Source organism: Hipposideros armiger, unplaced genomic scaffold (genome assembly GCF_001890085.2).
Source record: "Hipposideros armiger isolate ML-2016 unplaced genomic scaffold, ASM189008v1 scaffold_441, whole genome shotgun sequence".
NCBI classification, from domain to species: domain Eukaryota; kingdom Metazoa; phylum Chordata; class Mammalia; order Chiroptera; family Hipposideridae; genus Hipposideros; species Hipposideros armiger.
The window spans coordinates 1,574,492-1,601,485 of NW_017731791.1; the positions used below are offsets into that span (position 1 = coordinate 1,574,492).

The 26,994-nt window shown below is 37.6% G+C and overlaps 1 protein-coding gene across 7 annotated transcripts in view; it reads right to left on the bottom strand.

The window, feature by feature from the left end:
- Positions 1-2,888: 2,888 nt before the first annotated feature.
- YTHDF3 (YTH N6-methyladenosine RNA binding protein F3) overlaps positions 2,889-26,994 on the bottom strand; it is a 39,108-nt gene continuing 15,002 nt past the window's right edge. For 6 of the 7 annotated variants that reach the window (XM_019665373.1, XM_019665370.1, XM_019665375.1 and 3 more), the window contains 2 exons: positions 24,818-26,413; positions 2,889-5,976 (listed from right to left, as the gene is read on the bottom strand). In XM_019665373.1, the coding sequence (XP_019520918.1) occupies positions 5,953-5,976; positions 24,818-26,413 (1,620 nt within the window). In that variant the 3' untranslated portion in view covers positions 2,889-5,952. The remainder of the gene's footprint in view (positions 5,977-24,817; positions 26,414-26,994) is intronic. The other variant, XR_002126522.1, reaches the window with a different exon arrangement.

Below are 26,994 nucleotides of genomic sequence, written 5' to 3' on the forward strand. Positions count from 1 at the left end.
GTATCGAACCTGAGCTCCTCGGTACTGTCCAGGTCATCAAAAACAGTCTGGGGAACCATCATGGCCAAGAGGAAACTAAGGGGAGGTAACTAAAAGGAATGCGGTATGCTTGATGGCATCCTGGACCAGGGGGAGGGCATTAGGCAAAAGCTTGTAAAATCCTTAAACGTGGTAATGTGTCAATATTGGTCCATTAACTGTAACAAATGTACCATAATAATGGAACATGTTAACAGGGGAATCTGGGTGCAAGGTATATAGGAACTCTGTGTGGTCTTCCCAATTTTTCTGTAAATGCATCCTAAAAAATACAAGGGTAATGTCAAGTGGCAGAATAGAAAAAAACTTAAGATTTCTTTGGGACACACCTTCCTGTTTCTTTTTAGCAACAGTGTGGAAAAGATGAAGATTTTTGTACCACTAGCTTTCAAAATTTACTTAAGGGAATTAGTGGTCATATTTGACCGGATTCAATTTGAGACGAAAATACCATTGGAAGTATTCATTACCTATATTCTGAAACTACACAAAGAATCACTATTCCAAATCATGCTGGTTTACAAATGTATGTTCAAAAGAACATTTGCCAATGCTAGGATAAGTCATAGCTACAAAGCTATTTCAATCATAAAACTTCAGAACTGTAAAGAACTTTAGACACATTCTCTGCCAACCTCCTGAACTTAGTGCATTAACAATAAAGGAAGTGATTTGTTCAGTGTCCATGTCCCCTGAACAAGCAACTGGCAGTCTGGTCTTTCAACTCCGAATTCTAAGATCGTCCCCTATAAAATAATTCCATTCCAGTTACATTGCTGATGATGTGTCAGCAATATCCAATAATGTTTAAAAATGACTGTTAGGCCATATTTAGGCCAGGAACAGAAACCTTCTTATCTCAAAAGCCATGTTGGCTTGCATTTGCCTTAAGCCTGGAGAAGCAGACTGGGATATAGAAACCATCTTATCCTAAAAGCCATCTTGTCTCGCTTTGTCCTTTGTACCTACTGGCTTGTCTGTCTCCTTGGTGCTTAAGATCAGTGGGCCTGAGCAGTCCAGGTGGTAGCCTGGGGGCCAGGGTGTGGAACCGGAGGGCTCGGTCATGGCCAAAACCCTTTGTTGCAGAGAGAAATGCAACAAAAAAAAAACAAACAAACCCCTGAAGCACTGGGGGGAATGGCCTCCTTTACCCCCTCCTATAAAACTCCATACCCCTTTTTGCTCGGGGAGGTTACGGTTTTTTCTAGCCTGACCTCCCGCAGCTGAAACACACCAAATGAATTCTAATAAATAAATTCTAATAGACCAATTATTGGTCTCCAGCGACTCATTCCTCCAGCCATACCTAAGAATGGCGTTCGAATATCTGAATCACTAAGTGTATTCTATGTAAAGTGGTGTTCTTTTGGAGGGGCAAGTAGGGTGGCAGGAAGGGATGGGGAGGCCACCAGTGTTATAAACTCTGTACTCTCCCTTGCACACTAAGTTTTACACAAATGATTTTCATTTACATTTAGTCCCAATGCTGTACAGGTGACTCAAATTATAGACAAATTCTGAATTTAGTGCACTATTTATAAACAAGCTGTATTTAAAATGCCAATACTACGTAATATACAGCTGAGTTCGGCTTCTCACTATCGCACCAAGAGGAATGAGGAAAAACTACCCATCAAGATTACGCATTGGCAAATACTGTCATTTGAGAGCAAAGATAACCTTGAATTGGTCAGTTAACTTCTGACTGCAAGAATATTTAAGGGCCGGCTGAGTGGCGTGTTGGTTAAGAGTTGGCTTGGGACGCCAGCTCTGAGCAGCAGAGCCCCGGTTCGGATCCCACATGAGGGCCAGTGACACTGCCCTCTACAGCTAAGATGGCGAACAACAGCTCAACCTGGAGCTGGGCTGCCGTGAGTCGCCGGAGACAGAGTAGGCTGCAGTGGGCTGCCATAAGCTACTGTGAGCAGCCGGCAGCCAGTGTGAGCTGCTGTGAGCGGCCGTCCAGAGGCCAGCAACCGATCTGCCTCATCTGGGAAGAGCGCAATAACACCAACATGGGCCAGTGAAGCGACGTCCTCCACAACTAGACTGAAGAACAATAAAAGGACAGCAACTTGTCTGTTCCCCTCCCCCAATTCCCCAATAAAATCTTTAAAAACAAAAGAATATTTTAGTTCCTAGACCAGAATTACTAAATCTAGTACCACTAATTAAGATAAAGCCGACAAATGAGAATTAGGGTTGCAACTACAAATACAAGTATGCCTGTGAGATGCAAATCCTGCCATCAGGTGACCAGTGAAAAGGTGGCTTCTGACGCTGCTGCAGGGCGGGGCACTTGGGGTAGTTCTGTAAAACTGCACCCTGGTCACAGGCCACAGTGTTGTACGCTATTGGCGGGCTTTGACTGCACAAAACTAAGCTCTTTGTTTTTCTCCCATCTGAACAAATACCTTAGAGAACCCAGAAATGACCAATGTACCATCCAGAGTCACCATGATCCTAGCTACATAAGCTCTATCCATCCCAAAGGAAAATGCGCAGACTGAGAGGAAATCTTTCCTTGGTTTGAAGAATGGGAGTTAGGGTTATTAGGCAGCTGGAGACACTACTTACATGGAAATAAATAGGCCTTTTTGTTTTGCTCTAAGTTGAGTTTTAAGAACATGTAACTCAATAAACTCACTTATGTGGATAAAGGTTGGGATAAACTGCTATCTTCCCTCTTTAATTCCCCCACTTAATTTAAATGGCCAACCAAAACAGTGATATAATCTGTTTGTACTTGAAAGATGTCAATCAGGAAACCCCAGAACACAGCTGACAAAACTGTTGTTTTCTAGCAGGCAATCCATATTTATGAAGATAAAATGGAAAGAACACAGATATGAGTGAACAATTTTTATTGAAACCCTCAAAGATTAAAGAGGACCAAATGGTGAGTTTGGGTACCATAACAGAAAATCTCACCTAACTGTACCATCATTCACAGGAATGAACAAACCCAAACACGACAAAATTCAAATTCTCATGTAACTGCTACAAGTGAATGTAAATGAACTAATCATTTTTATCATAACCTTTCTTTAATCATACGAAAAAGAAGGGAATTTACATGGCATAACAAAAGATATGCAAAACTTAATGAAAACACAATTCTCTTAAATTTCTCAAACTTATTTTTATAGGATGCTGAATGCACTTGAAATGATTAAATGACTTAAGCTAATTCTTTTTTATTGCAAACTGCTTCAACATCAGCTTAACCTCCATGCATGGTATTCAAAAAGAACACAGCTTTTGAATTAGAAAGATCACTTAAGTTAAAGTGAGGAAGTAAGTATTAAAATTAGGAGAAGGCCGGGTTTCTTTTGAAAAGAATCTTCAAGTACCAATATGTATAGAGAAAGAATACTAATTTTGGTTACATTTCCCCCCTTACTGTTAAATATACAAACTATTAATACCTTTCAAAATAAAATACCCACATAAGATAACTTTAATAAGAAACATTCAAGACATATCTTGGAAAAACATTAAGCAAGAAATTTACTGGGCCAATCGTGTCTTAACTTGTGATTATTCAAACATCTGATTATGTGTCTCCGGATGTAGAGAGCCCAGGTTCTCTCCCTTTTGGTCCCTCCAGGTATGAAACATTCAGTTAGTTGTGCTATTGAGACAACCTGTGATAATTTCACTTAGAGGAAAAAATTTTGTAATATACTGACAGACCAAGGAGGAAGAGAAAGTAGGTGCTCTGAAGAAAACTGAGGGAAAAAAAAATACCGATTGAAAAGATAAAAGTTTCTCCTTCCAAAGGAATGCTGCACCCATTTCACTTAATATTAGAAATCCAGGTGAAAGGCACTGGGATGTACGCCTCATGATGAACAGACCACCCAGTTACACTGGACATTTCTGAGTCGGCTATTACGATCAGCCTGCGTGCTGAGTGTTTCTGGGACCCTTCTCACACAGAAACCAAAATAAATTAAACAAGTTTCAATCCATTTATAATGTAACTAATTTTATAAAAATATTCAGAGTTGCTAATAAAGCACCAAGAAAAAGAGAACCTCAGAGCGAGGACTCAGATCCTTTCTACGAGGTCACCCCTTTACAGCTTTCTCTAATAGGACCTCTGGGGTGACAGCAGTCATCTTTGACATGTCCTTCCTGCATCATCTTAGGGATGTAGAACATTGCTGTGGTTACTATACCCAAATGCCAATTTTCATTATAAATAGTTAAGAGACATGTTACAAGATTTCATGGCTTACTCTTAAAAAGGTAAAACAGGTGCAACTTTCCTTTAAGAAAGTCTTTATTTTATAATATACCATTAATATTTTAATGTTCCCTTCAGTAAACACTGATACAACTACAATGGGACTACCAAGGACCTGTGAAGTAGCTACGATTATCTACAAATACTGTATTTTACTTCACACGAATACAGTATTTGTACATTTTAAGAAAACATTGTACAAAACAATTATATAAATGAAAGCCACAAAGAAATACGTCACTAAATTTTTGAATTGAAGTGACAGAATGAAAACATTTCTGAACATGATGTAAACATAAATGGAGTAATGCAAAATACCAAGGTATTCAAATCTACTGTATTGCTATTTTTTCACCCTTATCGTATCTTTCTACATAGCTCTCTCCCTTTGGAACAGTAATATAAGGGGCAGTACACTAACTTCATAACCTTAAGCCACCAAATCAGTTATACAGATGCTTGACACATTTAATTATACAAAATCAATTTGTTTCAAGATACAAAATTAATGTTGATATGTAATTAATGAAAAAAAGATGTTAAAAAGATAACTATAAGAATACCCAGATATATGCTGTATTCCCATTTATATAGATCTGATCAATAAAAACATCAACACATTCACTTAGATACTGATTTAATCCATGGATCAAGGCCATATTTTCAAAGTATTTAAGGATGCCAGGACACTGCAAAAGCTGGAGAAAAGAGTTGAGGACCAGTATATGCTTGCTAAACAAGACTATGTTTATTTAGCTAGTGAATACCTACAGTAATAAAGGTTTACTTCATGATAGCAATCAGGCTCGCAAACACCCAGAAATAGGAATTAAGGGTTTTAAATGTAGTTATAAAGGTCATAAAAAGTCTGATTAGACTGAGGTACATTTACTCAAAATTTTGAGATTCATTAATTAAGTGGTAGCAAACAAAAGAATTTCTCAGACAAATGCACATTTTTCAGTATACATATTATTGGGGGAAGGAGGGGAGAAGAATGTGCATTAACTGGTGAGATCCACCAAGCTGCATATCAATATTCTGTTACACCAAACAGTTTGAAGACAAGGGAAATGTTCTAATATAATCTCAGATTATGTTTCATTTGGCTAAAATAGAGCTTAAGGTTGCTTTGCCATATTAAAAGTTTACTACAATAATTTTTCACATAAACATTTAGACTTGAACTCCAGGACTAAATATGGCATGATTATTTTGCTTTTAATCTGTCAAATAGCTAAAAATCGACAATTTAAAAACTACAACAAAGAAAAAGTTGAAGCAGTGTGACTCTTACACCGTTGAACCACTTCTAATGGTTAACTGTTAGTATTTAAAAGTTCAGAGTGTTAATGAATCCTTGCATTCATTCAGTCTTCTGTGCCTTAGCTGGGATGCATAATTACAAAAGACAGCAGATACTGGGAAAAGCTTCAGGACAGAAAGTGCTTGACGAAGTTACAGTTCTCAAGTGTGTTTGGTGAGAGGATAAGGGCAGATGCGCTGATGAAAACCATTACAAGAGTCAATTCTGTGTTAAAGAGTTCAAAGATGTCACCTTAAGCAGAAAAAAAGCTTTAATAATGTCTTCTTTGACTTATTAGGCATTTCCAGAGTCTACATCATTAGTGTTGTAATTCTAACAAGACATCTTCATATGGTTATTGTTTGTTTCTATTTCTCTCCTGAAAAAAAAAAAATTAAAATACCATCATTAAAGATTTAATTTTATGTACCTCCATAAAAAGTTCTTCAAGTACTAATTCAAGTAATTAGTTAAAACAGATTTATCATTACCTATACACACCATAGTGGGATGATTACCACAAAACATTGCAAAGTGAAGAACGCCCAACACATTTCAGGACAGGAAGGGCCTCCCCACAGCATTTTGATTAAGGTGAGAATATTACAGTAAAGTCTTTCTAGCCCTTTCAATTAGGTTTTTTTTGTTTGTTTTTTTTTTTAGCTGAGCCATTCTGCCATCTGTTGGCAGCTCAGCTGGGACCGGGACTCGAACCACTGTTGCTCAGAGCTCGCACTCTTGAGCGAGCTCTTAACCAACTGAGCCACTTGGTCGGCCCTCAATGAGTTTTTGATGGTGAGGTATTGAATAAACCAAAAGTACTCCATAGCAATTTGAAAACTATTGGCTGAGGTAGGGTTAGGAGGAAAGGAAAAGAGTTGCATTTCATTTTTAGTTAATAAAAAAATACTCTGAACCACAAACTTCCTCCATATCATATTTTCACATTCAGCACAACTTTCCACATCAAGAAGTATTAATATTTATCATCAATAATTCCTTCTAAGAAAGTAGAAACCCCTCAAACAAAAGTTAAACTGAGTGATGTTTTCATGTTTATGAACCAAATAGTTACCTTGTAATATTTATGTCTTCCAACTGAACGCATCATGTAGTTTGTTTGTACCATCTTGTTTTAATGTGTAACTCAAACTTCAGCGAGCATCAGAATCACCTGGATGGCCTGTGGAAACCCCGAGTATCGGGTCCCAGAAGCCGGATGCTGAAGCTGTGAGCTTGCATTTCTCATGAGTTTACATGTGTTCCAATGGCACCTACTGGTCCAAGACCCACACCCTGAAAATCACTTGTGTTTAACACATTATACAGACTTTCTGGTTTCCCTACTCCCATTTTACTTTTCATGAGTAACATGTTCCATAATAAATAAGAATATACTTTGCAAATGGCCAAATTAGTTTTCCATCCCCTGTGACATCATCATCAGAAAGTTGTATTTTAAATTCCAAAGAGAACTTTTAAGTTCTTTGCTACTAAATTCCTTTTGTCATTTAAATATAGTCCTAGAACTTGAATAGAACATCATTTAATAAAGCTATTAAATGTCCTACTACATAACTACAAATAAAAATTATTTCATAGATTCATAAGAATCAGTGAGACACTCTGGAATTAAAAAATAAAAAACAAACGAAAAAACCCCTCCAAAACAGAGCAACCTAATTAACCATGTTTCAAAAGGATAAGGAAAAACAAAAATCAAACATAAACCAACGAAGACCAAAAAAATATTGGGTAAAAAGAAGCTGTAGCTGAAATTTTACAAAGATACTAAATAAAGCTTTTATAAAACCAGCCTAAACATAAAGAACGTTTAGCTCTCCTCTGAAGAAAACAGGTTTGTATGAGAAATTCTGAAGCCTGCCTTACATAGCTAGATATAAAACACACTACTTACTAGAGATGAAGCAAGAGGATTTAACAGCACACTGCTCATTCCTCAAAAAACGACTGATCAAAACTAGAGCAATTCATCAATTCCATGAAAAGCCCCAGAACTACAGAAAAAAGGTGCCACTACTTAAGGATAAGTTAGAAAGAGAGGTTTAATTCGAGGGGGATGATGGGTTACATCAATGAGGGTCATGTGTTATTTAAATACAAGCTAGAGATGCTATTTCAAGAGTGAACTGTAATCAACTATGCACTTTAACTGAATCGATAAAATATGTTACATACATAAGACATCTGTGTATATAATGCATAACCTCTAACTCATTAGATAGGAAGGGGAAAATAAAAGACTCCGTCAATCAAATAGGACAGAAAAGGGGTGGGGAGATGAAGCTTGAAAGACAGAAAGCACAAAATAAGATGGCAGAAATACACGTACCATTTATACATTTATATTAAGCAATCAAAAAAGGTAGATTCATCAATGAAAACACAAAACAGCTCAGATTTTAAGTTTGTTTTTTTTTAATCCAGTTATACATGATTTACAAGAACATAAGGTAACAGAAAAGTTAAAAGTAATGAAAACAAACCAAATGAAGACTGATACTATATTAAGATCAGACAAAATGGATTTTAAGGCAAAAACCATACCGTTTCCCCGAAAATCAGACATAGCCGGAAAATAAGCCGTAGCATGATTTTAGGTGCCAACATACGGCACACCTTGTCATACTGAATATTTTAAGCTGAAGGAGTTTGTGGAAAAGGCACCCTTCTCCTTGAAACAGGTTATAAAACCCTCTTATGAGGGGTGCGTGCCCTCCATACCCTGGAGGAATCATGCTAGAGCTTCTTCTCTGGCTAGGTCTTATTTTCGGGGAAACATGGTAGTTTGAAATAAAATGATCACTACATACTGGATAAGAATTTTTTAAAAAAACAGCTGTAACAGTATTCAACTAAAAATACAACTTTACACATATTAAAAGTTCAGAATTACAAAGAAACCCTGACAGGTTCCTAATTATAGCAGGAGAATTTAACACATTTCTCTTAGTAATTGATAAGAGCAGACAAGTTAGTAAAAATACAGATTAAATATACAGAACACAGAAAACTGAGCCAAATAATTAGAGAGTACACACTGAACAACCACAAAAAGTGAGTATATGCCAGACCAGAAAGCAAATCTAAATAAATACCAAAGAGTCAGTACCATACAGATCACATTTTCAGACAGATTTCAGAAGCAAAACAAACAGATAATCCCAACACAATAAAACCTTATCCACATTATGAAATTCTAAAACAAACTTCTAATAGTCTCCCAAAAAATCATAAGGGAAATCTGAAAACTTTTACATCAGTACAATAGAAGAAATGCTACACCATCCCCAAAAGACTTAAGTATTTACATGTGCAGAATTTTTTAAAAAGTTGAAAAATAATAAGCTCATCATCCAACTCAGTACATTAGAAAATAGACAACAGTTAGCCCCGGAAAATAGAAGGAATGAAATAAGATAGCAGCAGAAAAAAAATGAAACAGAAACAAAAATAAAGGAGCGCCAAAGAACAAAGATGAAAAGCTGGTGCTTTGAGGGAAAGAAAAGTTAACACTGAAAGAATTTCTGGAAAGAATGATTTTAAAAAAACGAAGCATAAATAATAATATCATGAAGTCTGATATAGCTAAAAAATAAAAATACTATTAATGCCAATATACCCATATGAAAAACACTTAAGACAAAATGAACAACTTCCTAAAAATACAATTTACCGAAATAAACTCAAGAATAGAAAACCTGAAGAGAATTATAATAACTAAAGAACTTAAATCAACAATTAAAAATCTAACCCAAACAAAAAAGCCACAGCACAGGCTCACAAGGTTTTACAGGTGCATTTGATTAACTGTCCCAGAATAAATCATTCTAAACTTACAACAACAGTTCCAGAGACTAGAAAAATGGGGCTCTTTCCTGATGTATCCTGAGGTTAGCAATACTTTTGATACTAACCCTGTCAAACCCTGTCAAGCCTGAGAAAACAGTCCAGTCTCACTTGACACAAAGGCTGTTTTGCTAAAAACAGTGTGTAGAGGAGCACAGATGGGGACAGGAAGGTCAGTAAGAAGGCCAGCACCATAATATTTGGCTGTCGGAGAAGTCATGACCTATTTTTTCTGTTTTTCATTGCAAAAATGCGTCATGACTTTTCCAACAACCCAATAACAGCTCTCAGACAGGGGTGAAAGACAGTTACTGAAAAGTGCTTGGATTCGGGATACATTTTGAAAGCAGAGCCAAAAAGACTTACTGATAGACTGATTAGACAGGGGATGAGAAAGAGAAGGATCCAGAGACCAGTGTTATTGGCCTAAACAACTGGAAGTGCAGTGAGGCCCTCTACCAAGATGGAGGTTTGGGGCGGGCAAAGAAATGCGTTCTATTATATTTAAGATGCTTATTAGACAAGTAAGTGAAGCTATCAAATAGGCAATCGGATACATGAATCTGGAGGTTAGAGGAAAGGTCCAGGATGGATACACAAACATGGAAGTTCTCAGCATGGTACATAAATATCTATTACACGACTCAAATCCTCCTGAGGCCCACGGGTGATATCTCTGCTTTAAGACAGATACGTATTAAACAGGCAACATCATAATGACACGTACTGGTATGTTGTTGGGAGATAAAACAGGGAGAACAGGAACTGAATTACACAAAAGGAGCCATGGTCCAGTACACCCAGAGAAAGACTAAGGCTCTAGTGATAATTCAGAAGATGCCACTTTAAACATGTACAACTTTTGAGGATACACACTTTCCAAAATGATCCAAAGAACTCACTTTCTACTTTTAATGATGACTGATAACTCAAAAAATCAACTGACAGAGGCGGCCCTCCTCCCTCCCTTTTCATTAGTAGAGCAAGGCCTCGCCCACCCGGCGGTCAGAGCCGGGAGGGCCTCCACAACAGGGCTTTCTTCCCACCCTGCGCTGAGTAAGGGCACTGCAGACCACACACCATCTAAGGCGAAGACCCAGACACTGGCCTGTGGAGGCGAACTCCAGAAGTTTACTTGCCAACCCATGTTGTTGTTTTTTTTTTTTGACAGAGCTTATTAACAGATGAGTTAAGAAGAGAAGAGCCAGAATACAAAATATTCTTCCGTGTCCTCAGAGGGGCCAACAGCTTAACTTTACAGGTGAATAGCTTATTTCCTTTTAATCAGCTGTAGGTTTATCATGATTAGCAATATTTCAGTAACCAGGCCCAAGCACCAATGAGCCACCAGGGAAAAAGGAACTGCGTAGCTCAGAAGCAAAACCATCCAGAAAGAGAATGAGGACAAGTGCTCAGAACGTTATGTACAAGAAAACAGAACTGCTGTGAACATGAGGCAGGGGCTGCCGGCAAGCAGACACTTGAGATCCAAATGCAACAAAGACCCTCGTTTAGAAATCTGACTTTCCAGTTTAAAATTTCAGTACATGAATTGAAGGGAAATGATCACTACCTCACTGGGGTAGCGCAAGAACTATCTCAAATTACAGAGCAGGGGAAAAAAAAAAAAAAGCTGGAAATCACAAAGAAAAAAATAAGAGAATTGAAGAATAAACCCAAGACAAAATGAATATTTTAGAAGAGGGAAAAAGAACACATGGAAGAGCTAAATAAAAACAAAATAATCCGCAAATTCTTTGGTATTCCTTCCTGCATGAGATGGGGCTCAATTTTCCTCCTCTCTAGCTAGAGTAGGCTGAATATACTGACTGCTTTAAAGAATAGAGTATGCAAAGGGGAAAAAGGGACATAGTCACTTGAGTATCCTAGCTGACACAACCTGAACCAAGTAATCAAAGTTAGTATCGCCAGCAATAAGTTATGTATGAGCAAGTGAGAAGGACACATCACTCACGTGGCATTCTTCCCCAAACCCATAACCTCCATCTAATCATGAGAAAGCATTAGGCAAACTGACAAGGGACACCTTACAAAACACCTGAACAGTAGTCTTCAAAACGTGAAAGCCATGAGACAAGAAAAGACAGAGAAAGTGTCACAGCACGAAGACTAAAGAGACGTGCCAACTAAGTGCAAAACTGCTGTTCCAGGGCCGGCCGAGTGGCGCAATGGTAAAGAACTGGCTTGGGACGCCAGAGGGCCCCGGTTCGGATCCCATATATGAGGGCCAGTGACACTGCCCTCCACAGCTAAGATGCTGAACAACAGCTCAACCTGGAGCTGGGCTGCCATGAGCCGCCGGCAACGGCATAGGCTGCAGCCCCTGTGGCAGTGGGTTTTGCCATGGGCTACCGTGTGTAGCCAGCAGCCAGCGTGAGCGGCCAGCAGCCGCAGTGAGCGGCCGTCCAGAAGCCGGGGACTGATCTGCCTCGCCCAGGAAGAGCGCAATGATGGTGCCAACTTGGGCCAGTGAAGCAACGTCCTCCACAATGAGACTGAAGAACAAAGGACAGCAACTTGTCTGTTCCCCTTCCCCCAATTCCCCAATAAAAAAAAACAACAAAAAAAACCTGCTGTTTCAGATCTTGAGCATTTCTATGACTTTGTAAGTTATATAAATGACTAATTACTATGTTGCACACCTGAAACTAATGTAATATTATGTCAACTGTAATTGAAAAAAAAAATCTAAGTCTGTAATTTAACAGTATTGTACCACTGTTCATTTGTTTGAATAAATGCAACATGTGTATGATTAGGTAACATGTTAACATTAGGGAAAATAAAGGATATACAAAAACGGATTGTATTATCTTTGCAACAAAATTATCTCAAAATAAAGTTTTAAAAAATCATAACATACAACTCCCAAATATCACATTAAAACCATTGTTGCAGAAATATGAAATACATACACATTCTACAGGGTATTATTTTAATTTAATGGCAGCCCTGCTTCTCTTTTTATTGTTTATGATAAAAGTGTTACTTAAATTCTGTCTAAGTTAAAACAGTGAAGCATGAGACTATATTTTTAAATTTTAAAAGAAAAAGGTATGCATGTTCCAAGAAAAGACGAAGTTTTATAGATGAACAACGAAGTTAAAATATATGATAGATTCAATTCTTCAGGAAAATTAATGACTGTAACAGAAATGAAATCTGCATACTGGCTGACAAGACTGGAAAAATTCATGCTGCAAGAGCAGAATAAGGGTGGTAACCAATGGATGAAATGCCTAGCTGTTCAAAAGCCTGGACATTTGTGCAGAGCCATTAAAGTGCTCTAATACTGAGGTACATTTCCCATGCACTGTCCCAACAACATGACAGAGCCTTTGCATTAAGAGGACAAAAGACAAAAAATGTAAAGGAAACAGCTAATTCTGCACTGTAAAATAAATTCAAACCAAAAAAATCATCAAGGGAAAGGATAATGATTATACTTTGCAAGTTCTGCTTTTAGAAGTCAATTCTTCTAACTTTAAACGTATGCTTCCACTTAATCGAGACTAAAATACTTGATCCTTTTTTTGCATGAGCACACTACAATAAAAAACTGCTTTAAAAGATTCCAGTGCTCATGCTTGCGTTTATAAAATAAAGCAGTTTTTCAGGTTTAAGAAAAAATTAGATGCAGTTAATAAATACAGTATCAACCAAAGATCAGATCAAATAACCTCAAAGTGTACTACAAAATGGAAGAGTTAGGAAGAAGTTCAAATAGTGAAAAACGATAGAGAACGGTCACAGTATATGTTAGTTCAGGTGGTCCAATGAGAGTAAGAATAAGAACATGGTTCTAAGACTTAGGACTGATTCATATTTTGAGCTATGACTTAGCATCAGCAAAATAATATCACTCAACACATTAAATTATTTATGTGTAGTCTTATTTTGGTTTTAGAGTTTTCACTTAATTTCATGTTTAAGTAATAGTACATTGAAAATAAAATTGCAAGAAAAAAGCAAAAAGCACAAAAAGAAATAAAATTGTCTCTATTTGCAGATGACGTGATTACTAGGCAGAAAATCCTAAGGATGTTCTACTAGGACTACTGGAACTAATAAAGGAATTTAGCAAGGTCGCAGAATATAGGACATTTCTATAAACCCACTGGCAAGAGTGAAAAATGTAATTACACTTCCAATAGCAGTCAAAATATAAAATACGTAGCAATAAATTCAGCAAGAGACATGCTGGCCCAAAACACTGAAAACTACAAAACTTTACAGAGAGGAATTGTCTCTCCAAGTAGGCTGAGTTCTAAAAATGGGGGAGGGACATTATTTATCTTTAGTGGCTTACTGGTAACCTTTAATATTGGGTTGTCGGGGAAGTCATGATGCATTTTTGCATTGAAAAACATAGAAAAATACATCAAGACTTTCCTGACAATCCAATATTTATCTGGTGAATGAATAAAGGAACATAGTTTTTAAAAAAAACATGTATGATGTAAATATATGGCAATATAGGTTAACTAGAATACAAGATGCGTTCTAGAATTCTCGAGAAAAAGTTGATGCGGGACATGGAAACAGGTGCTTAAAGCCAAGCAAAGGAATCTATAAGCAATTCTATTTTGAAGTCAGATTTTAGACTCTTTATAATAAAATGAAAATAAAACGACTGTATTCCAGACTGTCACTCACAAGTGGAATTGTCCACTAGCAGCTTTTTACATCCTAGTTCTTTAATTATATATCTGAAAATCTTTTTCCCATTCCTTTACGTTATTTCAAATGCAAAAAGACGCAGCACATCAGTACTGAATGTCAAATGTGTAAGATACAAGAGCTGTAACACCTTCCAGTAAATTCAAAGTTTTCTGCCAAGACAGTCAAGTCAGTTCACTCAGAAATTAGAGTGCAATATATAGTCACATACAACTTAATGATGGGTTATGTTCTGAGAAAAGTGTTGTTAGGCGTTTTCATTATTGTGCAATCAGAGTGCACTCACACAAACCTAGACAGCATTGCCTACTATACAAACTGTGGCTACATGCTGCAGTCTACTCCTAGGCTACAAACTTGTACAGCACATTACTGGACTGAATACTGCAGTCAATTATCATGCACTTGGTAAAGATCTGTATATCTAAATGTAAAAAAGGTACAGTAAAAATCCTGTATAAAAGATGAAAAATGGGGCATCTGTGTAGCGCACTTACCATGAATGGAGCTTGCAGGACTGGAAGATGCTCTGTGTGAGTCAGTTGAGTGAGTGGTGAGTGAATGTCAAGGCCTAGGACATGGCTGTCCACTACTGCAGACTTTATAAACACAGTTCCACAAGCCCTCCCCTTCCTTCTGAACATCAAAGCTGCCAGTGCTGCTCCATGAACAGGGGTGTGGCTGGGTTGATTGGAAATATCAAGGAGAAACAAGCTGAGTAAGGCACAGGCCACCATGACAGTGACAGTCAGGAGGGAGTAAAAGGAGGATCATTAGGAATAAGAAACCAAAATGGAGAGACAAAGGAAACCAGGGGATTGTCATGGCAATGGGGTTTTGGCTACTGCATGTTGGAGCAGTGGTCAGACTAAGGAACTTTGTGGTATTTATTTTTTTTAAAAGGGGTGTTTAACATGAAGAGTGTGTAGAACTGAGGACTCAATATATTGACTTTGGAAGTTTGTTTTTTGGTTCTACTCACCCTATCTAGCACAAAGGGCTCTCTCTGTCATTGAACTGATGCGGGGGAAAAATAAAATTTATCTATGCTTTACATCATCACGACATGAAAATATTCCCAAAGTACAAGGACGGTCTGGGTCCATGCTACACAGTGGGACTTAATACTTGTTAGGGTCCTCTCTCCTGTGGACTTCGTATAGGATCTCAGGTCCTCAACGAAGAACTTACAGCAATGTCCTCTGAAGACCATCAGGCCAGCTCTGGGAGTTGGGTAGCGTCCTCTGAATATGGAGCACTGAGGGGACAGGCTCCTCTGTGCTGAAACAGGTCAGTGGCTGACTCATTAGGATGAATATGTGCACTCAGAATTGAGATGCTGTGAGAGGAATCTACTGCTAAGCACCACAATATTGCTCCCATCAGAGAAAGATAAATTCCTCCTGAACCACATATTTGTCCATTCCTTCCAGGAAATTTGGCTCCATTATAATCTCATGGGACCGCCTTTGTATACGCGGTCCATCATTGACTGAAAAGTTATGTGGCACATGACTATAGTTAATAAATTTCTAAATCAAGAAATTGCACGCCAAACTTCTAAAATAAACTAAGTAAACAAAAGATAATTCAATAATTTAAGTTACTTCCTGAAACTTAAAGTACTTCATATTCACTTAGAATTAAACATATGTTCCTAAAGTAATCATGTATTTGCTGCTAAAGAAAAATAAATGAAATAATTCAAACACTATTCAATTTAATGACTGTTCATACCATAATAGATATGAAAGAAATACCTCCCAAAGATATATAATTAACCCAGTAAACTATTGGTAGTTCATTTACTAAAAACTCATGAAATTCTTTACCAACATTGGAACATAACACAGACATCATGAACTTTCCTATAGGGCAACAAAATTAATCTGAGAAAAAAATAAAAACAAATCAATATTATAAAATATTAACTTAAGCACCTCCTTTCCCACATTTGGCTTATCAAGAATATTTACCAAATTCAGAACAGGGCATTACTGCAACAAAAACTGAATCATCTTGACTATTCAAAATATCACTCAATGTTTTATCAAAGAATTACTCATTTAAATACGTAATATAAAAGTTTATAGTATCAAGTGTGATACATCCTGGGCCAAAAACTATTTTCTAGAGAAACATTCTTCAGAGGGAAAGCAAGATTTTATATACTGAATTTGTTTGTTAATCACAATCAACTCACTAATAGAGAACTGCAACCATAGAAAAGTTTAAGGCAGGCTAGGCTAAGCTATGATGTTCAGTAGGCTGGGTGTATTAAATGCATTTTCAACAGGATATTTTCGACTTACAATAGGTCTATTGGAAGGAAACCCCACTGTACGTTGAGAACTATCTGTACATCTACAGAACTGTCAGAAAAATGCTTACTGTTGTCACAGGAATAAAGAGAAATATTGTTGAAGTAATTTCTTGTATATTAACACAAGTTTGGTTACTTTGATACAGACCTAACATCTCATCCCAGATCAAAGTTATTACAATCGGGAAAAAAATTTTTATCAGATACTAAAATTTACTCTTTGGAAATACCCAACAATACAAAATAGCATATGTGACTAAAATACATAGAAGATCTAGAATTAAAACTATTTAATAGGGACTTTATAAGTATGCCTCACTTGTTTCTGCATAAGCTGTAGGGCTTTGTCTCTTTTTGAGGCAACAGGTAAATTCCATATTATGTAAGTTCATCTCAAACTTACAGGAAATTAAAAACTCTCTCTCTATATGGAATTAAAAGAGCTATTAAACTAAAAATTTCACCTCAGATTGTTTCCTGGTTAATAAGGATTCATAAGAACCAAAGAATACAGTAGGGTTTAAATGACTCACATTCAGTTCAACAAAAGTTAAATTTTATTATTCAGGATTATCTAGTCAAAAGTAGACTCTAGTGCTATGTAGATTACAGATTACTTGATATTATTAGTTCTTTGTTTTCCTTCTTTTATTTTCCAATTAAACCAGCTTTATCATTAGAATACATACAAACAGCACATTGAAGTAAAAACTCAAGCTTCCCCCCCCATCCTCCTCTAGTCCTTTCTATTTTAAGTCCCCTGATGGGGTGCCACTAACTCTAAGCATAGTATACTAATAATACATACACTTCTCGATTTTTCAGACACTATCAATTCCCATTAAGCGAGTAATTTATCACAGTTGAACGTGTTATATTCTCCTCTCTTCCCTCTCCCTACATTAGAAGCCACACTATTTTTAGTTCTAGTGACTGTCCTTACGCGTTAAATGTTTAAGGCACAATTGATTGATACATAATCTCTATAAACAATTATCTGTTACCTATAGAAAGAAGAGAAAATCAGTGCATTTACCCTTCCTCAAACCTTTCCTTCCTGCTCCATCTCATAACATTTTGCACAACTATAATATAATTCTTTCATATTCTATTGTCCATTTCTACAAATGGAAAAAGCAATCGACAGCACTGTGTAACTTGAATAATCAAGTACATAGTTCCTAAATAAGCCACAGTAATTAAACCAATAAAAAAAATTATGACATTCAACTTTCCAAAAGTTCTGTTCTCATAGAGCTTATGGTCCAATGAGAACAAAGATTAGCTAGAAATTTTTTCTTTTTAGCTTCCTTCTATCTCCAAGGTCAGTGGCTCCCAAGTGAGGGCTCATTTCATTTGTTAGGCTTCAAAGACCATAGTTCCATTTAACAGGAAGAGTGGCGAGATGCTTATAGTCTTGATACACACTATGTACAATAAAGACCAGTCTGATTCAAAATACATAAGAGTCGCTATTGAGGGATATTTGTTCTAGTTCCAGGTGTTATTATCTTTCTTGAATTTCTTTTTCATTCTATTGAAGTAGCTCTTCAAGTAACTTTCTTACAAAGGGCATGTGGCTAAGCTCTTACTTTATGTTGAGCTTTCCCTCACTGGTAAAATTCAACACTCGTCTTTAAACATAAGATATGCCCCACTCCCCTCCACTCCAAAATAAGCTTTTACATGTGAGTATCCAGAGCTGTAGATGAGAGAATTCCGATGATAGTCTGATTCTCCTTCCTTTCTAAGTAATTTGTCTTTTGCTTGGAAAGCTTTTAAGCTATTAAGATATTCTCTTTAATACTGTCCTTTTTTTTTTCTTTTAAATTTTAAATAATCCTATTGGTTACTCGGTGAGCCTATCTTTCTGAAAACATGTATCTTGGGGGTCTGGAAATTTTTCTTGAATCATTCTTTCCTTTGTTTTTTCCTGTACTCTTTTAAACACTCGTTTAGAGAGTGAACCTCTTTTCCACATCTTTCACATCTCATACGGTTCATCTCTATTACTCTACATTTGAAAATTTCTTTGATTTGAAATCCCAGATCATCAACTGGATCTAAAACATAAATACTGTATTAATCTGCTTGCTCACTGCTTTGTTTTCATTTTGACAATCACATTTCTCATTTCCAAAACACATTTTCTGGTTTCCTTTTCTTTTCACATTATTAATCCTAACAACAAATCAAATTTTGTTTTATATATTATCTTACACTCCCTGAATTAAATATATTTTAGTGGGTTTGTCTTGGATGTTCTTTCATCAAACTTGATTTTAATAAAAAACACCAGAATTATGTGTTCAAATCTAAGCATGAAGAACTATACAAATATTACAATAACTAGTATGGATTTCTCCTACAGTTTTAAGTTTCACCAATACCCTTCACACTAAAACAGAGAACGACTTTGTAAGTTTTATATAATGAGACCAGACAGCCTTGTCTGGTCGGCTCTGCCATGGGTGCTTTCCTGGGCAAGGCAAGCTGGGGAATTCCTCCACTGCCAAAATAACCAGAAGAAAAAGAAAAATAACCAAGAAAAAAAGACCCAGCAATGACAAGACAGAATTAGCTTTTTTAAAGTCCTTGTCTATCACAAGTAGGCTCAAGAATTTAAAAAACACGAACACAGTGAGAAATGAAAAGAAAGCTACAATAACTACAAACCTAAATGTAAAACTTTAAACTATTAAACTACAAAACTTCTATTAAAAAACATAGGAAAAAATTTTCCCAAATTTGAGGAAGGCAAACATTTCTCAAGTCAGATAAGTATAAGCCTTCTAAAATTGTTATTATTCAAAATTGTTTTCGCTATTCTAGGTCCTTTACCTGATGTTAGCCTCGGGAAAAAAAAAAGGCTTAAAGGACACTGGATCAACTGACAGAATATTGCAGTTATGTAAGAGAATATCCTTATTCTTAGAAAATATACACTATAGTTTTTTGGGGTAAAGAGCCATAATGTATGGAACTTACTCTCCAATTGTTAAAAAAAAACAAAACATGAAGCAAACAGGGAAGAATGTTAACAGGTGAATCTGGATAAAAGTTCTATATACTATTCTTATTTTTCCAAATAAATTACACATTATTTCCAAATAAAAAGATGAAGGAGAAAAAAAAATCCATTCATACTGCTGCATGTAGCTATACAGTTCAATCATTCCACCATGTTACTATAGCACCTACGCATTTTGGCCCTTTTCCTGCTGATGGACATTTAGGTCATTCCCTACCTATTTTTTACTATTATCACCTGTGCACCTAAGAATTCTTGTATGTCTTCAGGGGTATATGCAAAGTTACTCTACGGTATCTATCCTGGAGAAAAACTGCTGTATTATAAGGTATATGAAATGTTCGGTTTTATAAGAAATTGCAAAACTGTTTCCCCACATAGCTATATCAATTTCATGTTCCCATCTGCAACTGTAGAAGAGATTTTGATCTGCAGTCTCTCCAATACTTCATACTATCAAATTTTGTAATTTTGCTAATTAGATATAAAGTATTTTCTCATTATAGTTTTACTTTGCATTTTCCTAATTATTAAGAGTGAATACCTTTTTATATATTTATTAGCTCTATTTGTTTCCTCTCCCATGCAATGTCTATTCGCATATATTTTGGTCATTTTTCAATTGGGTTATTTACCTTTTTCTTAAACTGATTCATAGGAGTTTTATATATTGATACTAATCTTTGATCAGTTATGTTCTAATTTCTCCCAGTTCCTAATATGTCTTTTTATTTTCCTTAAAGCATCTTTTGGGGGCCGGCCGAATGGCATGTTGGCTAAGAACTGGCTTGGGACGCCAGAGGGCCCTGGTTCAGATCCCACATATGAGGGCCAGTGACACTCCCCTCTGCAGCTAATATGGTGAACGGCAGCTCGATCTGGGGCTGAGCTGCGTGGGTTGCCGGTGACACCGTAGGCTGCAGACCCTGCTGCAGTGGGCTGCCATAAGCTACAGTGAGTGGCTGGCAGCCAGCGTGAGCGGCTGTTCAGAGGCCAGCGACTGATCTGCCTCACCCTGGAAGAGCGCAATGATGGTGCCAGCCTGGGCCAGTAAAAGCAACATCCTCCACAACTAGACTGAAGAACAAAAAAAATAACAGCAACTTGTCTGTTCCCCTTCCCCAGATTCCCCACTGCTGTTCCCCTCCCCCCAATTCCCCAATAAAACAGCAACTTGTCTGTTCCCCTTCCCCCCGATTCCCCACCGCTGTTCCCCTCCAATTCCCCAATAATGCATTTATTTTATTTTATTGGGGAACGGGGGGAGGGGAACAGCGGTGGGGAATCGGGGGAAGGGGAACAGACAAGTTGCTGTCCTTTTGTTCTTCAGTCTAGTTGTGGAGGACGTTGCTCCACTGGCCCAAGTTGGCACCATCATTGCGCTCTTCCTGGGCGAGCAGATCGGTCACCGGCCCCTGGACAGCTGTTCACTGAGGCTGCTAGCCACTCACGCTGGCTGCTGGCTACACACGGTAGCCCATGGCAACCTACTGCCACAGGAGCTGCAGCCGACGGCGACTCACGGCAGCCCAGCTCCAGGCTGAGCTGTTGTTCAGCATCTCAGCTGCGGAGGGCAGTGTCACTGGCCCTCATATGTGGGATCTGAACCAGGGCCCTCTGGCATCCCAAGCCAGTTCTTAACCATCGCACCACTCGGCTGCGGCTGGCCCCTCCCCAATAAAATTTAAAAAAAAAAAGAAAAAAAAAAAGCATCTTCTGACGATTTTAATCTAATCAAATTTTACCAATCTTTTCTTTTATTAGTGCTGTTTTGTGTCTTGTTTAAGAAACCCTATTTCAGCCAAGGTCTGAATAATACGCACCTAGGAAAACGTAATCTTCACATGTCAGAAGCTTTAAGGAATTTCAGTTAAATACAGGACAGATGTTCAGTAATGACTTGCAACTAACTCCTTTTATTTAAAAAATTAAGGAAGCTTAGCAAGGGAATCCTAGCAAAAACCCACTGATCTTTTGATAGAGCCAATGAGGACCTAGAATAGACAGGGAGAGTGCCCTTCATCACTGGGATGTCAAGAGTATTCAAAAGCAGTTTTGCTGAAAAACCAAAGTGCAAATACAAGCATATCTAAGAGGAAGTCTACAAATGAAAATCCCCAAATTTGGCCTGGACATGGGTAACAGCACAGTAAGAAAATTGGGTGTGGACATGATATTCCAAATGCTACATAGTTAATAAGCAGGGAAAAGCGTTTCCTGACATGGTGGTTTCAAAGGAAAATCAAAGTTCACCTTCTGGAGTATCCACTGGACTGGCTCTCCCTTCCTACTCTTTCTTCACAGGCTCATGAATTGCTTACCTGGTAAAGTTAACTTACATCATGCCTCTCCCATCTCCACATTTGCAAAGAGATGAGAACGTGCAACTAACACCAAGCATTGAAGTGCAAAAAAACCCAAAAACACAACAAACAACAAGAACAAAAAAAAAATCACCCTATTTTGGGGCACATACCTGACCTCGATAATCGATCCTCTTCCTTGCTCAATAATGACAGAGGAAAAAAAAAAGCCAAAACGAGTCTTAAAACACTTTTTCATAAAAAAGGATACTAACAAAACTATGAGTCCAGATCATGCATGGCTTTCAGAGGTTAGACTTGGGGGAAAGATGTTAATACAAAGGGATAGTACAGACTAGCTTTGCATGGATAAAGGAACTATTCTGTATCCCGACTGTGGTGGTGGTTACACGAATCTACAAATGTGTTAAAATTCATAGAACTGTACACCCCCAAAAAGTGAATTTTACTATATGATTTAAAAAACATTTTAAAAAACGATATGTCCACAAATATTTATAGGAGCTTTATTTACAATCTCCCAAAACTGGAAATAATCCAGATGTCCTCCAAAGAATGAATGGAGGGATACACTGGTTAACTCCATACAATGAAATGGTACTTAGTAATTAAAAGGAACAAAGAATTGATATATAAAAAAACAGATAAATTGCAAAGATATTATGCTGCGTGAAAGAAGCCAGTCTTAAAAGGTTACACACTGTGTACTTTCATTTATCTGACATTATGGAAAATGCCTTACAGAGACAGAGAACAGATCAGTAAATTAGGGGAAACAGAGAGGGGAACACTTGACTACAAAGCAGCAGCAAAGGGAAATTTACCATTTTACTGTATGTAAATTTAAAAAATACATTAAAAAGGATACGAAATAGGAAGACGTTTCTATAAGCTGTGAATAGTCATCTTTGTGCTCAATAAAATCAAGATGGACTCTGGATCAAGAGATTCAAGTAAGAGAACAATCAACAGATAGATGTAAAGGGGAGATAGATGTGATAAGGTAAACAAACTAGTACTGTCACTGAAGAATTCAAAAGCTCACAAGTCACAGAACCAACACAAAGCAAATCATATCAATACCATGGAAATTCAAATTTGCGAAATTTTCACAATGCAGAAAAAAGAATAAAGACCCAATTACAAACAAGGACAAAGAAAAATTCAATATATTTTTGACATTATTAGAAAAAAGAAAACAAAAATAAAAACCTGGTCTACAGACAAAAGAGTAAGAAAAATGCTAAGAGACCCATATTGTACGCATTCTACATGCAGGTCCCTACTGCAAGAATAAAGAAAAACTTTTATGCACACAGAAATAGCTGTTTCCAAAGAAAGAAAATTTAGGCTGGCCTCAGACTTCTCCAGAATATAAGACTATACTTTTATGTAATATAAATATACAAGGGAGACCTCTCCTTAATGGTAGGAGAAAGAAAAGTTGATAATATTTCCCTGCCATGCATTTTTCCTCCCTGAGTTATCTCATCCCACTTATGTACAATCAACTGTCTATGAACAAGAAGCTCCCACATCTAACTGCCTCATCAACAAGATTTCACTGTCTGTATTTCTCAAAGGCATCTTAAAATCAGCACATCCTAAAATGAAATCGTCACCTGCATCCCACCTTCCATACCCCAAATCATTTCTCCTGACCCACATTTGTAATGGCGATTACAAAGGTTGAGCAGGGCCTTACTTACATAGTCATTTGTGTTATTCCAAAGCAAAGTTTCTAACAATTCAGTTCAGCAGTCACTAGCAGGAAAATCACCAAGGTGCTTGTTTAAAAATTACTCTACCAGGTCTCTTAACAAATATAACAGATTCTCCTAGGGTGTGTCTCAAAAACCTGCATTTTCAAGAAGCACCCCAATTGATATTTATGTACCCTAAAATTTGGGAACTACTGGTCTAGAATCAACGTTAACTGAAACGGTTCCCTTTTGCAAAGATTAAGAAGCCACAAGATACATACATATGTTCACACGATAGGAATCACTACGCTTTATATTCACTTAGACTTAAGTTCCTGTTTTATCTGAATTTCTATGTACAAGCCTTGCATGGTAACCAATGTAATGTATTGGAGAAGCTTCTAACTTTATCCCTGCTTCATTTGAAAAGAAATTTAAATGTACTGACTATGAAAATATCTGCTAGTTGCCTACTCCATCAATTTTCTTTTCCTCCTAAAAATAGCACCCTCCCACACCAATTTTCTCTAGTATTTTAAAACGGAAAACATTCCCTAGCCTGTCTCGTGTGTGCCTTGTGATCAACTCTGGCCAATACGCAAGCATGAACAGTGAGTAAGGAACTTCTTGGGAAATCTTCCCCTTTAGAGTCTCAGAGATAAGCAACAGAATTAGAAATCAACTCTGCAGTCTAAATCTGAAGCCTATGTCTTCCCAACTCTAAGCTACCTTCCTACAGTGAAATCCACACTGTGTTTCGTACAAGTGCTCTTAGTGCACAATTATAAAAATGCTTCAAGAGTTCTAGGGGAAAAAAATCCATTTTATTTCTCATAAACACAAAATGAATAATATTCAAACATTTATTTAAAGGCTGTTTCAAACTCCGAACACATTTCCCCACAAAATTGTTCAAGATAGTGATTAATTCCTTGCCCGTTCTTAAGTCTGCTTAATTATAAATGCAGAACTCACTGAGCTTTTATGAACACGACTTAAAGATCTTTATCACCTGAGGAGTATGAAGAATAGGCAGGAAGCAAATTCAGAGTAAGGGTTACCCTTGGGAAAGAAAGATGAAATGATTCAAATGAAGTATCACAGGCTTTCAACCCTGTTTGTAAAGCTCTGTTTCTTAAGCGAAGTGGTTGGTTTCCTTCAAAGTAAAGTTCTTAAGTTCAGAATGTAATATGAAAAGGCATTAATTACCCACCCATGCATACCACCCCAATAAAAAGACCCTACACCAAAAATTACTGCACTCTTACCCTACGCATGGCTTCCTCCTCTTCTTGACGCTTTTCATAATGTGCAAAGTCATCAAAGATTGAGGTGGTATGCTTGAAAGTAGCAATTATTTTAAGCACTTGCTTAGCTTTTTCTAGGGGTACCTCTTGAGTGTCCCTTGAATTGGTAACCGGTTTGTTGTCATTATTTTCTAAGCGAATATGCCGTAATTGGTTATTGGGAACATCTTTGACAAAGATCCATTTCACTTCAAATTTGCCCTTCCACTTATCCTGAGACCAGACACCAGCATATGCATTATAGTCCACAACAGACTTCATTTCAGCCACTCCACAAAAATGTCCACTGCCATTCACACTGAAGAGTAAATAGAGTGGGCCTTTCCCATTCAGGGAACGGTAAGCTGCATCCAAACGCTTGTTACCATGCTCAGTACTACACCAGATAGAGTACTTAATAGAACGGTGAATGTCATCCTCAGAGTAGCTTTTAATTATAAACACACGTCCATTCTTCAGGTTCCAGTCAAAGTCTTTGGGATTGTAGTTGTTTATGGCCTTTAGCTTTTCCAGCACTGGATGCACTTCTACACTAGCAGGTGAAGCGCTGACAGGAACACCTAAACCAAAGTTTTCGCCGCCCGCTCCATTGTTCTGGTTGAAGCCAGCTCCCCTGTTCCGAGGAGCCACCCAGCGGTTCTGCAGCTGCTGCTGTTGGGGCTGCACTTGGTGAGGCTGGGCCTGGGGCTGAGGTCCTTGTTGCTGCTGTGGTTGTGGCGGCTGAGGCTGCTGTTGAGGCAGTTGGCTTTGCACCAATGGTGGTGGTTGAATTAATGGCTGAGGCTGCTGGATTATAGTTTGAGGAGGCAGAACTGGTTGGGTTGGTGGAGCCTTTACCACGGACCCCTTTTCATCCCAAGTTCCAATATTCATGTTGTGTTTTATAGGAGGGGGTGGCACAGCAGCACCCCCAATTCCCACATTGCCCTTGGGTTTCAGTTTCGGTTGAGGTTTGGCAGGCTTTCTGGCAATGGCCGCCCAGGAGGTTGGTTTGGGTGCTGCACTGCTAACGGGTGGCACACTATTGGTTGCAATGCTCGTCATACCACTGCTGCTCAAGGCTGTTCCTACAGTTTTTGTCACTGCAGCCGTCAGGTCACCACCAATTTTCAGTCCAGTCATGCCTTGCTCAATACTGCTAATGCCAGGCACCTTACTCAAAGTGTCGCTGCCAAATCCAGCCTGCCCGTCAGTGATAGCTCTCCCAAGAGAACTGGGTGGATAGCCATAACTGCTACTATAAGCAGAACTCTGTGTTGATTGTCCCTGAGATCCACTTGTCCCCCATGTAGAGAAATCAGCATTACCAGGAAAAAAGTTAAATCCATGCTGACCAAGAAATGGAGGGGTATTTCCTAATGCCCCAGGCTGACCAAACACACCATCTGGTATATAGTGATGCTCTCCATTACTCATTTGTCCATAGGTTGTCAGATATGGCATAGGTTGGTCTCCAGCTGTGGACCATGCTGCTTCCCCAAGAGAATATGGAAATCCAATGGATGGAGCATAGTAACTAGGCATGTATGGATCTGACATTGGTGGATAGCTGTTACTCTGGAAAACAGAAGATCATAATCAGGAGTGAAATGTCTTCTAAAGATTAAGGTGAAAAAAAGACATCTGAAAGATTAAATCAAAGAGTTTTATATAAATGAAAAACAGATCCACCTGTTCCAAATAAACAAAATTACAATTTCAAATCAAATTTTATCAACAGAAAAATTTGCTGATGAGTCTTTTTAAAATATTGTTTATAAAACTGCAAGATTTTTATTTATTTTGGGGGGTTGGGGGAGGAAATGGGGATTTTTGTTTAAAGGGCCTCGCCCTCTAGCACAATTTTAAAATTCTGCACTTCCTACAAAACGTTGATTTATAAGTTTTTCAGACACAAATTCATCATTTACAGCCAGCTTACTTCAAGCAACTGATGTATCTGAAAGTTTGTATGTAAGAATTAAACAAACCTGGAAAATACGCCAATTATAGAGAAATTAAATTATAGTTAATCTATGTTATGGAATCCCATTCAGCAATTAAATTTTGTACTTTTATTAAGACAAAATAGAGAAATGCTCAAACTCTGAGAAGAAAAAAAAGATTCAAGATCATGCCTATAGCATTATCCAAACCCG